At 52.2% G+C, this 15228-nt stretch overlaps 1 protein-coding gene and 1 long non-coding RNA gene across 3 annotated transcripts; both read left to right on the top strand.

Moving 5' to 3' along the window:
• Nucleotides 1–997: 997 nt before the first annotated feature.
• Nucleotides 998–4330, top strand: FBLIM1 (filamin binding LIM protein 1). The gene is made up of 8 exons (XM_084274790.1): nt 998–1129; nt 1898–2109; nt 2445–2578; nt 2675–2786; nt 2873–3042; nt 3172–3350; nt 3465–3582; nt 3820–4330. The coding sequence occupies exons 1-8, from the start codon at nt 1104–1106 to the stop codon at nt 3931–3933; spliced, it is 1065 nt and encodes a 354-aa protein (XP_084130916.1). The 5' UTR covers nt 998–1103; the 3' UTR covers nt 3934–4330.
• A 3947-nt stretch (nt 4331–8277) lies between these two features.
• Nucleotides 8278–14547, top strand: LOC311200336. 2 transcript variants are annotated; one of them, XR_014617820.1, is made up of 5 exons: nt 8278–8478; nt 8934–9263; nt 11872–11922; nt 13207–13466; nt 13641–14547. It is a non-coding gene; the product is annotated as an uncharacterized lncRNA (long non-coding RNA). The 2 variants fall into 2 exon arrangements; XR_014617821.1 differs by having other exon boundaries at nt 13207–14547.
• The last annotated feature ends 681 nt before the right edge of the window (nt 14548–15228 follow it).

Below are 15228 nucleotides of genomic sequence, written 5' to 3'. Positions count from 1 at the left end.
GGGATTGGGGACACCCCCGTGGCACAGGGGGCTCCCAGGTTGGGGGGGACACGGTGGGGCCACCGCTGCTCAGGGCCCGGGGCACCCCCAGGCTGGGGAAAGGGGTTGGGGGGGGGGAGGCCTGCAGGGCCATCCCCGGCAAGGGACAAGGGGACAGCTCTGGGGAAGGGACAAGGGGGCAGTGAGGGCTGTGTCTCCCCACCCTGTCCCTTCTCCTGGGCATCCCCAAAGCGGTCTTCAAGAGGTCCCCAGGGCTGGGGACAGAGTTAGGGGACAGCTGCAGGAGGGCCATGTCCCAACCCAGTTTTGGGGGGTCTGGGGGTGCCCCATAAGTGGCTCCATCTCCATCAGTTCCCCCTGGGCACCCATCCCAGGAGGTTCTGGGGTGACACGGGGGGAAAACAGGGGGAGGCCCTTCCCAGTGTGGCCTTGGCTGCCCCAAACCAGGATGGAGCTACATGGGGGACACACACACACAGAGAAAAAGATGATGGGGGGGGCGGGGGGAACCCCATCAGTGCACCCCTCCAGCCTCAACCACCCCGACAGCCCCTTGGCTCAGGGGGGGAGAACCAGGGGGGTGCCTGGATGGGGCCGCCGGGATCCCATCAGCCCCGGCACAAAGAGGAATGCGAGGAGCACATGGTTCCCATTAACCCCGAGAGGGGTGGTTTTTTTTTGGTGGGTTTTCTCCTTTTCCAGTTGTTTTTTTATTATTATTATCTTTCCCCCACCCCCCACAATTTTCTGCAGCTTGGGCCTGGGAGGAGGAGAAACCGGCGGGTCCCGCGGGCGAGGATTTGAGTGGCCGGGCAAAGGTTGGCAGCGCCGGAGCCCGTTTTGGGGTTTCGCCGGCGGGGAGGGAGGGAGGGAAGGAAGGAAGGAGGGAGGGAAGGAAGGAGGGAGGGAGGGAGTGAAGCTGCTCAGGGTTTTTTCCTTGTTAATCCCTTCCCCTGCTTGAGTCAGAGGCTGAAGTCACCGGTGTGCCCATCCCGAAGCTTTTCCCGTGCCACAGGGGAACAGGACACCCCCCCCACCCTGAAAGGATGCGCTGACACCCCTGAGTGGGATTTTGGGGGAGCAGAGCCACCCTGCGCAGGGGTATGAGACCGGGCAACTCATCACACAGGTATTCTTCAAGCTGCTGATTAAGTCTGGGGTAAATCCTGCTTGACCAGTGCAGCATCCCAATTAAAGCCTTGGGGTCTCATAACCACCCCCAACCCCAGACTGTTCTGGTTGGGAAGGGGAAGCTTCGCCCCGGCTGCTTTTCCCGTTGGGAAGCTGAACAAACAGCCCTTTTCCTTCCCGAGCGGGGTTTATCGGGGTCAGGCACATCCTGCCTGCGCTGCTGGGCGATGCTCGGGGGGCCATTTCGGTGGTGGGGATGTGGCAGTTTGTGCCTCAGTTTCCCCATCTGTAAAAAATAAAGCGGGGGAGGGGAATGCCCCAAGCTGGGAGTGATAGTGGGGAAATGGGGACCTACAAACACCCCCAATAAAGGGTCTATAAAACCAGATCCTATAGGACCCCTGTTTTTTTAAGAAGGAAAGTGGGATTTTCCCGCTGCCCATGGGGAGTTTAATCCCAGGTGGGGGCAAGAAGAGGAAATAAAAGGAGTTGAAAAGCTCCCAGAGGGCAGGGCTGGCCACGGGAGCGTGAAATTGGGTGATGTGGGCTGCTGCTTCACTAGGACCCTTTACCCTGTGTCCTCCCAGGCACGAGACTGTTTATTGCTGTGACGTGGGACGCTTGTTCCTTCTCCCTTTCCGGGAGGGCGAGGAGGGAGGCGGGTTGAGGCCGAAGGCCAGCAAGGCTGCAGGAGCTGCCAGTGTGCCCACAGGGGCTGGGGTTTTTTGCTCCTTTTTATCTTACTTTCCCCCCAAACCACCCCCAGGTCCGGCCCCTCTTCCGTGCCTTCAGCGATGCTGCCTGGGAAAGCAGAGAAGAGGATCGCTTCGTCCGTCTTCATCACCCTGGTGCCACCGCGGAGGGAGGCGGCCACCAAGGAGAAAACCCAGAGGGAGACACGGTCGGACGGTGATGAGATCCCAGGCACCCATCACCCCCCAGCCCCACCACCACAGCACCCTGCATTGCCCAACGGAGGTGAGGGGTGTCGGTGTGGGGCTGGGAGGATGACGATGGTGCTGAGGGTACTGCTTTGCTAAAAGATGTGTGTGCAGGAGGGAGGGGCTGGGAGTTCTTTTGAGGGGGGTTATTCCCCAAATCCCTGCACCCCTCCCGGCGTGGATCCGGCTGCGGGGGAGGGCTGTGTTTGCTCTCTGTTGCTGGGCGCTTATCAGTGCTGTTTGTCCCCTCCACGGGACAGCGTTTGCTTTTGGGGCCGGGCAGGTCGGTGAGCACTGTTGCCGCAAAGCTGTTGGGGTGTTATCAGCTGTTATTGCCCCCCCCAAGCCCCCCATGTCTGGCTTTTGCTGCAGAAATCCACCCAGCAGCCCCAGAGCCTTCGTCCCCACCAGTGCTCGTCCTCTCCGAAGCCCCCCAGCCCTTGTCCGCAGAGGCCCTGGGCCCGGCACTGCAGCAGCTGGACCTTGCAGCACCCGCCGCCTTCCAGGTGAGGATCGTGGGCTGTGGTGCCCCCAGCACCTCAACGTTTCCCCACCTGCAAGGGTGTAAACATGACCTGCCGCCACCTTCCCCCACTCACCAGGCCCCTTCCGCCTTTCCTGCCGAATTGAGGCCACCCAAATTTTGCCAGGAGCAAGCAGGCACGCCGCAGTGGCGGGATGCAAATGGGTACCCGGAGAGGGACAGCTCCAGAGGTAAGAGGGACACTCATCTGCACAGGGCAGGCTCCTCCCTGGTTGGGGAAACTGAGGCACACAACACTGGACCCTTCTTCCCACAGACATCTGTGCCTTCTGCCACAAAGCCTTGGGGCCCCGGGATCCGACGGTGGAGGCGATGAGGAAGCAGTACCACGCTGACTGCTTCACCTGCCGCACGTGCCACCAGCTCCTGGCCGGCCAGCGCTTCTACCAAAAAGACGGACGCCCCATGTGTGATACCTGCTACCAGGTACCCCTCCTGCCCCAGGGATGATCAGCACCCTTGGGGAAGGTGGCAGGGGCTGCAGTCCCTTCCCAGAGGTGAGGTGGAGGGGGGAGCTGGCATCTCACGGTGTGTTTATCCCCCCCAAAACCCCAGGCCACGCTGGAGAAGTGCGCCAAGTGCCAGGGGCTGATCACGGAGCGCATCGTCCGTGCCCTGGGGAAGGGTTACCACCCCGGCTGCTTCTCCTGCACCGCCTGCGGCCGGGCCATCGGCACCGAGAGCTTCGCCGTGGACGAGCAGGACGAGGTGTACTGCGTGACTGACTTCTACAGGTGTGGAAATGGGGGATCATCCCCCACGCTGAGTGATGGGGGGAGCGGGGGGGGGCTTCATCTCGTTGCCATCACCCCATGGGCTTCACGCCGTTGCTGTTTCGCTCCCATCAGGAAATACGCGGCGATTTGCAGCGCGTGTGAGCACCCCATCATCCCCCGCGAGGACAAGGACACCTACAAGATCGAGTGCTTGGGACGGACTTTCCATGAGAGCTGCTACCGCTGCGAGGTACAGCCCCAAAAGAGCTGGGGGATGCCCCCCAAAAGCCAAGGGGTTTGGCATGGACCCTTTGCAGAGCTCTTTAAAACAGGTGAAAAGGGTGAGGGGTTTGGCCAGGAGAGCTTCACCTTCTCAGGCTTCTGATGTAGTTTTGTTGGGTTTTTTTCCTAAGTGCTGGTGGGTTTCGCAGGGAAGGTGGGATGGCACACCCCAAAACTTGGCCTTCCTTTCCTCCCTTGTCCCCAGAGCTGCAGGACACCCCTGTCACCGGAGCCAACAGAGAACGGGTGCTACCCCCTGGGTGACCACCTCCTCTGCAAGTCCTGCCACGTCCGACAGCGGAACGAGTCATCCTGCTAAATCCCTGCAGCTCTACATCCGTCTTCCAGCACCAGACACCAAAAAGGAAGCGTGGCCGGTCCCGGGTACCCGCTGCACCCCCAAACAACTGCTAGAACTGGAGTTTTCATCACCAAAACGTACCCAGGACCCCGTGCTGCCGGGCTGGCCAGGCAGAGAAGTGTGGATGTAGCGTCCCAGCATGGCTCTGCGCCCGTGACGAACACAAAAAGCCCTGGCAGGGCAGGGGTGGGGGAAGAACTGAGGTTTTGTTCACTTATTTCTTTTTTTAAACTCTTTTTTTTTTTTTTTTCCTGGTTTGGTTTCTTTGGGTGGATTTTATTTTATTTTTTTTCTCTTCTTGATCTTCCTTTGGGGTTTCACTTAAACATTTCTCTCTGTGTCGCCGCAGAGAGCAGGCACTGATTTAGTTACTTGTAGTTAAATAAAACCCCGAGTTTAAAAAAAAAAAAAAACAACCCAACAACCCAAACCCAAACATTTCTTTCATCCACCCTGCTTCCCAAAGCCATAAAATCCAGGTTTAAAAATAAAGGCAGGGGGTAGGAAGAGCCACTTTTGAGACGTCATGGGTGCAGCAAGAGGACAGCAAGGCGGATGGCTTTGGGGGTGCAGTGAGGGGGGAGATGGTGTTGTCGCCCTGGTGAGAGTGAAGAGTTGTTTTCTGAGGGCAGATGTGGGATTTAGCGGGGTGCTGTGGGGTTTTGGGTGGGGGGGAGTGGTGTTTGGTGGCAGCCCGCGCTGCCTGGGCTGCATCCCCGGCAGAGGGCACCCGGAGCACAAATTCCTCCAGCAAGAAGAAAAATGCCAGCTAAAACCCATCCCTTGTGCATCAGGCAGCGCCGGGAAGCAGGGAAAGACCCCTTCCCCCCCCGCCCCAGCCCGCCTTTTTCCTGTTATCCAAGATAATACCCCTCCGCCGTCAGCAGCTTTTTGATCTTCTCTCAGCCCGAGCCCCAAACCCAGCAGAAATTCAGCCCAACATCTGCGCAGCCGATGTCACCGGCGCTTAGCGGTTTCGTTTGCGAGGGCGTCGCAAACCAGCCGGAGAAAGAAAGGGGGTTGCTTTTTTGGGGGGTTCTCTTTTTTTTTTTAACCAAAAAAAGAGCAGAACTGAGAGCAGAAAATAACAAAACAGCATCTGAGAGGGTGTTTAAAGGGAGCTGCTAGAAAAAAAAACCCAACTCTAAGCAGCCCGACCTGCAGCCTAAGTCACACTGTACGATGTCCCTCCAGCACGTGCTGTATTTATGAATGAAAGGGTTAATGCACAGTTAACGTACGCGCTGGAGTCTGGGTGATTAATCAACACCAACCCCACAACTATTTCCTGCCGACTCTCCCCATCTGCAAAGCCTATTACTCAGCTACGTGTCTACGGCACATCAATTAGGTCAGAACTGGCTATATGCTAATTTGGAAATAGATGTTAATGTAAAGCCACGGTCTTTTCTTCCTTCCTCACCCCACATCATGTAGGTCAGTGGCTTTGGGTCTGGCTGGGTGGGGACCCCGTGGTCTCACACTCGGGGAAGCCCTGTGCTCCAAGTCAGCTCTCACTTTCTGAAGTTTCTCCCCCCCCCCCCAGGAAAAACCAGGCACTGAAATGATGCTATAAGAGCAAAAAGATGTGGGCAGGCATGGCAGTGCCCAAGGGGAAGCCCCAGAGAGCAAAAGGTTGCTTGGGTTGTGGGTTTTTTTTTTCAATGGAGGTATTTTTCCAAGCAAGGCCTTTCAGGACGATGCTGAGTGGTGTTTTGGATGTGCTGCTTCATCATACACTGGATTAAACCCCCTGCAAGGGGTGCTCTGCAAGCTGTGTTCAACCTCCACAGAGCTCATGGTGGGAAGGGGTCAGGGGTGTTTGCCCCCCAGTGAGCTGGGATGGGCTGTTAGCACTGGTACTGCAGGCAGTTGTTTTGGCCAGAGGTGGGCATAGAAAGGTTTCTATCCACACAAAGCCAAGGACAAGGTGCTGGAGGGTGCGGAGAAGAGCAAGGTGCAGCCAGAAAGTCTGGCAGCACAGCGAAGGGATGTGGAAGTGGTCAGATTTGGCATATCCTCCCAGGAGTGCAGGATGACGAGGGACAGGGATGGATGACCGTGGAGTCTCTTCTCGGGTAAGGGGAGAAGCGTTGAGCTGAGGTGTGCCTAAAAAGCACAGCCCTGTCTTTTCCCCCCAGGAAGAGCTCGAGGAATTTCTAGCGCCGGCTGAGCTGTGTGGAGACTTCCCAGGGAGCCAGGTCCCATGCTGCCACGGATCAAATGCATGTTGGCTGCGACAGCTCAGTCCATCCTTAGGCTCCTTACCCCTCGTTGCAAGTACTTTCACAAGCACCCAGGTTTGGTAGCAAGAACAAACCCAAGAGAAATCACACCCAGAGCAATGTGCAGCTCCCACCCTGCTCTGACAGCCCCCTCCCCAAACCTTTGCAGAGCCCATCCAGGTAATAAAACCCACTGGAGACCTCACTTGTCTCCTTCCAGGGGCAGTGGAAAAGAGGCAAAGAGGATCGAACGCCTCCGGAATCGCACTAGCTTGAGCCCTGCCCTTCCCTCGGCTGCTGCAATAAGCCTGCCTTTTCTTGCAATCCCTCTTGGCAAGGCCAAGGAGAGCGGGGAGGGACCTGGCTGCCCTCCAAGGAGAAGCAAATGCAAATATTTCTTCACTTCAGGCTGGGTGCGGCCCCAGGATAAAATTTCCCCGGGCTTTCCCAGCAAAGGTATCAGATCCCGTACCCCGCTACCAGCTCCCAGAAATACAACGGTGGATGCCATTAAAAAAAACAACCCAACAACCAAAAACCAACCAACAAACCACCCCAAAGGTTCTCCTCCTTGCAACTCAAAGCTTTTAAATTAAAGGAGTAGCTGCCAGGCACGTAGTATTTTTTAAGCCGGTGGTCAAAGCATTGCTTCATAACAAATAAGGCCTTTGTACTGGTTTTTGTTTGCAGCTGAAGGTTTTTTTGTTGTGGTACGAGGAAAGCGAGCACGTAAAGGGAAAGGTGCTGGAAAGGGGCCTTTTCTGCAGCATCCCCTCTGTCGACAGTGAGATGAGCTGGAGTCCTGGCATAGGAAATGCTGTGGGAGGGGAAACTGAGGCCGAAGCAGACGCTGGGTCTTTGTTGGCTGGAGAAGCGCTGGGAGGAGGGTTGGGTGCCTAGTGCTGCTGATGTTTTCGTTTTGGTTTCTTTCCAAACAGGGCGGAAAGAGCTGGAGGAAAACTGGGTTATTCCTTTGGTTGACCCAGGTTAATTGCAACCATGTCCCAGCTGGTTTGCTGCAAGCATCATCCCTCCTCACAAAGAGCATTGAGACTTCTTTTCTGTGCTTTCCCATCCTCTATACAGCCTAAAACCCTAAAATTTCTTAAATGAAAGGCAGTGTGATCCTTCTGGCTCTATGAAATTGGGGGGACCAGCAGGGTTTACTCTGGGAGCAGCCCAACCCCTGAATTTCTCCAGCTTCATTATGCAGTGCCGGCAGGATGTATAAAAGAAATAATGCAGGATTATTTTTTAAAATTTATTTATTTTTTTATTTTCCTGATTTCCCCTGCAACACTGAATAAACAACGGTTTATTTTTAAAGCACAGTAACACAAGGCGAAATCGATGCAGCTGGTTACGCAAGCGTGTTACCAGGCTGCATGAGATATGCTGGGTTGTTTATAAAAAAAAAAAAAAAAGAAAAAAAGGCAAAAAAAATCCCCATCCCACCCTATTTCTGAAAATAGATGCATGGCACACGCCTGCAAGTGGAGCTTTGGCATTTTATAGCCCGGCTTTCCTTCATCGTATCAGCAGCGATTGCAGCATCCTGCAGCCCTATTTCCCCCAAAAATACCAATTTTCACCTAGACCTGGCTTCAAACAGCTTGTACCTTTATTTGGCTTGAGTGTCCATTATGGCCCATAGGTGAGGGAACTTTATTAAATAAAAAAAGATGCTTCTCTCAGAGGTTATCCCATTTGTGAAGGTGGTTTATTGACCTCGGTGGGAAAAACCCCAAGCTGGAGGGAGGCGGTGGGAGGTGAATAGCTTCTAAAAAAATTACATATATATATATATATTCCTTAATTTTCTGGGCTGCTAAACTTTCCCTCAGAGCCCCGCCGGAGGAATGCACTTCAATTTCCTTTCTCGAATTCTTTTGACGGAAGTTGAATCTTGCTGAGGCGACTGAGGCGTTTTAAGGCCACCCCGTTTCGCTAAGAGGAAAAGAGAAAAAAAGCCAGAAAAGGGAGCGCGTTCGCCTGACAAAGGGCAGCAGGAGGCAGCGGCCAGCGCCTGCCCCTCACACCCGGCGCCGCCGCCTCAGGCTCCACAGCGCCGCCTCACCCGCGGTGCTGCAGGAGCCGCCTCCCACCTTTCGCTTCACAAAATGGCCGCCCAGCGGGGCCACGGCCACCGGCGCTGAAGCGACAAAATGGCGCCGGGCGGGCAGCGAAGGAAGGATGGACGATACGCGGCTGTGGGGGCCGGGGCGGCGAGCGTGGGCTTCTACCGTGCCAGGAGCACGGTGGAGGGGCTCCTCCTGATGTGCGTATCCTCTCCAGGCAGGCAGCGAAAGCGCTGCGGGTGAAACCTGACCTTCCCCCCCCCCCTTCTCTTCCCTCCCCCTTCCCCTTTCTTCCCGCCGTTTTAGCAAAAGGATGTGAAAATGCCCAGAAATGCGCATTTCCACTCGGCCGCGGGGGTGGCGGAGGCCTCGGCCTCCCCTCCGCTGCCTCAGCGCCCCCCCCACCTCCCCTCCCCGCCCAGGCGCCATCCCTGCCTCAGCCCGCACTCCCGCCGCCATCGCCCTTTCCTTCCCCTCACGGCGCAGCCGGCCGGCACCGACCCGTATCGGGGTTTTTCGCGTTTTTTTGTTGGGTTGGGTTTTTTTTCCTTATAGCGCGAAGATTTTTGGCCCAGATTGCCTCTTATCACCACGCGCGCCCCAAGGTGTGTAGTTTTATGCGTAATTCTCATCCACTGCTTTTCTCCTTCGCCAGGGTTTGAAGCCACCGCCTCCTGTTCTTCGCACGGCATGGAAAATACCCAAACGGGCTTTTTTTTTTTTTATTTAAAAAAAAAAACCAAACCAAACAAACAAAAGCCAGCACAAAACACCCGAGGATTGATTTATCTTCAGAGCCGGAGTGGTGCGGGGAAGAAGCCGTCATCGTTCGCCTTGGTCCCCAAGACAACCTGCCTGCCGTTCGGTTAATTAAAAGCATATCCTTGGTGTGATCAGACGTAATACCGTAAAAAAAAACCCAAACCAACCCCAAAACTAAAACCCCGTAACATCCAAACGCTCGTTGTTGGAGGCTGCAGCCAAGGTACCACGTACGCTTTTTTTTTTATGTTGCCTTTTTTTTCTGTCCCACGTTACAGGCTGTGTTCTAACGTGTCCCTTTGTTAAAACCCACATGCCTGAAATTGTACTATTCCTCCCCCCGGAATTACAGTTTCGGGGCCATGCAGATGGTCTTTTACTTCTACATGCTTAGAAATATATATTTACTACGTAGTTATCTATATATATCTATCCCCTTTTTCCTGGGACTGATTACAGAATATAAAATAACCCCCCACACCTGAATCCCTGTGATTTGATGATATAATTACTGTAATTCTGGCCCGTATATATGTTTGATGTTATATATTACCTTTGTTTTCCTCCATTGGCTTTCTACTACAGTATATCCTAAAAGGAGAAAAAACTTAAAAAAACCCCCCAAAACAGAACCAAAAAGCAACCCCTCTCTTGGTTTTTTACAGTCCACGGTGGAAGTTTGTGCCTGAATGTTTTATTTGCTCCACAGAGATGTAGATTTTCCTTGGGAGATTTGGGGAGGATGTCTTTTTTTAAATTCAAAGGGGGGGGGGGGGAAATACACCTAGAAAAACAACAGTAGAAGAGAAACAAAAAGGAGAGGAGCACACAAAGCTAAACCCCGGTAACTGAAGATGCAAAAGCAATCGAATAGTCCGGATCAGACAATTAATTCATTGCAACAAAAAGGACGTATGAGTTCAGCTGAGATGGCACAGCTCTGCTGCAGATCCGGAGGGAGGGATCAGCTCCTTTATCCCACCATCTAGCGCTCCGAACACCACCATATTTTTAATTTTTTTTTCTAAATTTTGGTGCTTTTGTGCTGGGGCGTTTTGTTTCAAGCCAAGCAGGCTGCAAAACCCCGCCGAGCCGGGGCTGCCAGAGCCGCTCCTGGGCTGGCTTGGCTTTTCATACTCCCACCTCGCACCCCACATTCTTGTTCCATCCTCTTCTTTTTATTATCTGCTCTCCTGCTTGCTGCCGCTTGATTTTTTTTTTTTAATTTAGAGATTTTTTTTTTTCCCCCATCCTCTGCGGGTTATAAAGGTTTCACTCCTCTCCCCAGCTTGGCTGCTTATTCCAGAAGTTTCTACGGGGGAGGGAGCACCCACTGCGGAGCGTTTGCCGCAGCGCCGGGCAGGCGTGGCCGCTATCGCCCGGGGTGGGGAGGAGGAGGAGGAGGAGGATGCACCACCTCTCCCTGCCCTCCCTCGCTGGCTGGCAGCCTCTCCCACTTGCTAGATTTCCCCATCCTTGAAAAGGGTGCTGGGAGGTTGTTGCAAGGGGGTGTTTTGTTTTGTTTTGTTTTTTTATGGTTTGTTGTTTGGGTTTTTGGGGTTGTGTTTCTTTTTTTTATTATTATTAATATTTTTTTTCCCTTCCCCTTTGCTAAATAAATTAAAAGCAGAGATGTCTCCTGATGGAGATGGATGAGGCTGGGCTCGCAGCGATGGGGTTGCTCGCTCTCACGCACCGCCGCAGCCTTGATCTGGCGTAGCGAGGGTACCGATGGCAGAAGTGACCTTTCCCAGGCGGTGGGAAGGAGGCATCCCCCCCCCCCTGCCCCGACATGCTCCTGCTTGGAATTAATTTTAAATAGCAGGGTTGGTGGGGTTTTTTTTAATGATTTTCTTTCCCCCTTCCCCTTAAAGAACAGCTTGGTCTTTCAGTGATTTTTTTTATCTACTTTTTTTTTTCCCTTGGTAGCCTGTGGGTTGAAGCTTCCTCATGATTTTCCTTTTGTGTGTGTGTCTGTGTGTGTTTTGAATTGCGTTTTAAAATTGCCCAGCTGGAGACAAGTCTTGATTAGAGCTGGAACAATAGCTTCATTTTATTAATAATGGGAAGGATTTACAATTCTACAGCACCTTCCTTGGAAGGCTTTCAAAATCATTTGCAAACACTCACAAATTTTAAGATTTCACAGCCCTTGGCTGTGAGGTGGGTAAGTATTTTAACGGTGCCACCACCAAAAATCAGGTTGGTGGCAAATCTCCGTTGCTGAGTGCTTAAAAATAAATAAATGGCCGATTTTGTGGGGTTTAGGGATGCAAAGCTGGCGGGGGGGGGGGATGGTGTGTGGAGCGGCGGGAGGCTGGTAAGTGGGGCTGCCTAGAAGCGGTAACCTAGATCTGTTCAGTGCTCTCTGTGGATGCAGAGTGTTTTGCTGCGTCCTGGGAACTGGGCTGCTGGTTCTCTGCCTGCTCGGTGCAGACGACCCCGCAGCTTGCCAGAGTAAGCTTGTCAGTAGAGATCTGCTTATAGGTTATCTTTTTGTTCGATTTTGGGGTGGTTTTTTTTTTGTGTTGTTTTAAATTCATTTACCTTTCCCTAGTCCCCAGGTGACCTCCTTTAGTGCCGGCTGCGCTGTGGCTTTGACTGCAGCTTTGCATTAAAGCAGGCTGCTGTGTCTGCTGCAAGCCAGAGTGACCTTGCTTGGGGACCTGGGCCCACTGAGCTCATGCAGACGCTCAGCTTTGATTACAGAACCCCTTTTTCCCAGCTCATCCCTGCCCTACCCCACGTCTCACCAGGGGGATGTTGCTATGTGGGTGAAAGCTGTCTTCCACCTGTTTATTTTTCCCTTTTATTTTTTTCTTCCTTCCCAGGGAAATGCAGGATTGTTTGTGTAACCCCTCTCCGCAGCAGATGCCTTCTGTGTAAGTATTGTAAAACACCCAGGGCTCTGGAAGCTGCCTGGGCAGTCAGATCCAGCCTTGCTGAGCAGTGTAAGGCGCAGTGCTCTGGTGGTGTAAATGTGTGTTGTACACGGGCCGCAGAAACCCACAACGTTGCTGTGGTTACTCCTGTCTGGATAGCACGAGTAGGTCCCAGGGTTTCCCCTTCCCACTGCTTAGAATTTCACAAAAGCTAAGGCTGGAAAAAGCTCTGCCTTGTGGCCTTTTTTACCCAAACCCAAAACAAACCCATAAAGAAAAAACTGCTGGGATTAGTCATCCTTATTTTTAAAGGAAGCTCTGTCTGCCAGTGCTGTCTGCACAATGCATGTGCATGTGAGGTACCAGGAGCTTTATTTGCAAAGGCTGGTAATGGGCTCAGGTCGCTGGTGCCAGTGAGGCTCCCTCAAGCTGTTGCTGGCAGGTGGAGGAAACTGATGGGCTGGCTTTTCATACCCTTCCCTCCGTTTCCCTTTCTCAGTGCTGGTGTCTCTGCATCGGCAGGTGTGAGGCTGTAACAACCCCGAGCAAGGACGGATGAGCTGTCTTTTGGGGTCACCCCTGTGATTTCTATTTTTCTCTTGCCTGGGGTAGCTTTTATCCTGGCTGTATCTTGTGAGAACACACAGTTTGACCCTTTTGGGTGCTAAAAATGGTAGTTTTTAAACCTTTGTGACTTATTTCCCCCCCCCCCCCCCCCTTCCCTGTGGTCGTGTAGAAGAGCGGAACGCTCAATTAAAACGATACAGCAGAGGATAACTCCCTCCCCCTTTCCCTTTTCAAAAAACCTTCCAGAGTTGTGTGCTCCTGAAGTGCTGCACAGGCAGAAAACATACAATGCAGTCGTCAGCATTGTGCTGATGTGTGGCACGTTGAAAACAAAAACCAAACAAAAAACACCCAGAAGGGGTGGGGAGGACGGTTGCCTCCAGGGAGTACAACTGTGGGGCCCCTTTCCCTACAAGCAAACAGACCTATGCCTGGTAGGATATTACTCCTTCCTTTACTCAGGTGAAGGGCTAACGTTGCAAGGAGTGTTACAATGGCCTAAATTGTGTCGGTGAAGATCAGGGTCCCCTTGAACTATATATATATTTTTTTTTTTTCCCTTTGAACTTGCTCCCACGAGATGCTGCTGGTTTATGACTTGATCCCTCAAAGTCACGCTCGCTTACCGGGAAGGAGGAAAACGCTTCCTTATTGGGTGCAATTCCTTTTGTTGTGTTGCAAAGGCAATAAAAAGCACCTGGTGCTGCTCTCTCCTAGGTCACACGTGACTTCAAGGCGCAGAGTACCGCTGATCAGGAGTGTGCAAGGAGCACTAGGTGTCGGCGCCTTCTCGTTAGCCTCTCTTAACGAGAATATTGGCATCGGTGTTACATGATTTCCCTCTGGCTGACCAGCGGAGAGGCCCTACCCTGCTAAGCTGGAGCAACACCTTATGAGAAATTCCAGTGAGGCAGTCTGGCTGCTGATTTGTAGCACAGCTATGATTTCATGCTTTTCTGGCCAAAATTTAGCGGAAGGTAAGTAGGAGTTGTCCGGGCCAGGTTTCATTCCGTGCTCCCTGCGGTGGAGAGCTGGGCAAAAGTTGGTGTGTGGTGTATGTGAAATCTGTCAGTGGCTCCTGTGCCTAAAGCATTCTCTGTACCTGAAATAAACCAGTGTGGACAGGGATGTTAATTTTGCACTCTCATCAGGGATGCCTTGGTTTGGAGATGCGCCTCACGCTCATCAGAGGCCGTGGTTGGTGTGGAGGAGCAGCAGACCAAGGCCTGCTTGGGATGTTTCCATGTTCTTCAGGTTGGCACGCCCCGTGGAACTCGGAGTTACTTCCCTTTGGCACTTTAGGGCACACGAGTGAGAATTACCATGTGGGCGCTGAACTTTTACCACCCTCTGCTTTGGACTGAAGAGTTACTAGAACTACATCCCTGGGGTTTCCAAGCTAAACAAAACCTGAATTTCCAGTGCCAAAAAGCAAGCGAGTGATAGAAACTTTTGCTCCTCCTCCATCTGAGGGAAAACCACAGCCTTTCAAGCTTCCCTGTTACCCTGAAGAGTTAAAAAGCTGCATTGTGAGATCTGTGGAAGTAAAATGAAGGCCAATACTCACCCAGAGACTCTTCCCCTGTGCTGTATTGCTGGAGAGTTTGAGTGTGGCATGTCTTGATGCACAACTGTTTTTCTTTGGTGCCTCTCTCCGAAGTGAAAGAGTGATAAAGTTGCAAATGTGTGTTCAGTCTGCTCTGGTTAAAACACTGTCGAGTTGCTTTGGTATCAAAATGGCCTTTGGTGAAACAAAAGCCCTGATGGCAGCTGGCTCGGTATTTATTTTGTGCTGGGTGTGCAGATCTCTTTGATGTGGGGAAGAGCAGCCTTTAAATCACAGGTTTGGACTGCAGGGTTTGCATTGAGCCTTTGTCCTGTAACATTTCCAGTGTCATTTCTGTGATTTTTTTTTAATTATTATTTATTTATTTTTAATCTAATTTTTATTTCCTGGGCATCATCACACATGGCCTTTAGGTAGAGGTTGTGGAGCAAGTGGATGTTTTAAATGGCAATTACAGGATACAGGGATGTATATCCCTCACAGTTGTCATGTTTGGGTATCGAATTGTGTGGGCCTGGCTCTCTTTGGTTTTGTTGTCTTGGTTTTTTTTTTTCCCCTAAAATGTAATATGTTGCAGCGTGGGAGACCAAAGTCCTCTTTGTTTAGCTGATGAACCGCCCCATGTTTGGGAAGGACCCTGATGAGGTGAGCAGGTACAGCCCTTTGGAACGTGGTCACACACAAGTTGGGGAGCAAGGGGAAGCACAGCAGAAAGCTGGCACTGTGAAACTTTAAATTCTTCCCCAAAACAGATATTAATTGTAACACATCAACTGCACTGTGACCGAGAGTAATCTCCTTGGCCATCCTGTGATGGCACATGGTGTTTAGGTTGTGTGGCTGGTAATGGCTCAGAAGAAATGCCTGGTTTTTATGTAGCAAAGTATTTTGAAAACAGAAGCCTTCTTTTAGATACATACAAATGGGTTCAGTGTCAGCCAGATTCCAGGAGCTCCCAGCTCTGTTTACTGTGCTGCAAAAGGTAACTGGTGCTCACCCATCAGCTACAGGGGTGGTATTTTTGCAGCACCTCCCACCCCTGGTACTGCATGGTTAAGAACACCCCCGAGTTTAGTGAAGAAAAACATTTGGAAAGACATCCTTAAACACCCAGTTTGAAAACCAGAATGGAAACATTCCAGATAAGAGTCATGCCATCATGAAGATTTGGA

The sequence above is a fragment of the Gallinula chloropus genome, assembly GCF_964237585.1.
Source record: "Gallinula chloropus genome assembly, chromosome: 23".
Taxonomy (NCBI): Eukaryota; Metazoa; Chordata; class Aves; order Gruiformes; family Rallidae; genus Gallinula; species Gallinula chloropus.
The sequence above is the reverse complement of the archived record's forward strand: the minus strand, read 5'-3'. Positions and strand labels throughout refer to the sequence as shown.

Coding starts and splice junctions, on each gene's coding strand:
- FBLIM1 (XM_084274790.1), top strand. CDS start 1,104: ATGAGACCGGGCAACTCATCACACAG. Junction 1,130..1,897: donor CCGGGCAACTCATCACACAG/GTATTCTTCAAG, acceptor AACCACCCCCAG/GTCCGGCCCCTCTTCCGTGC. Junction 3,351..3,464: donor TGCGTGACTGACTTCTACAG/GTGTGGAAATGG, acceptor CGCTCCCATCAG/GAAATACGCGGCGATTTGCA.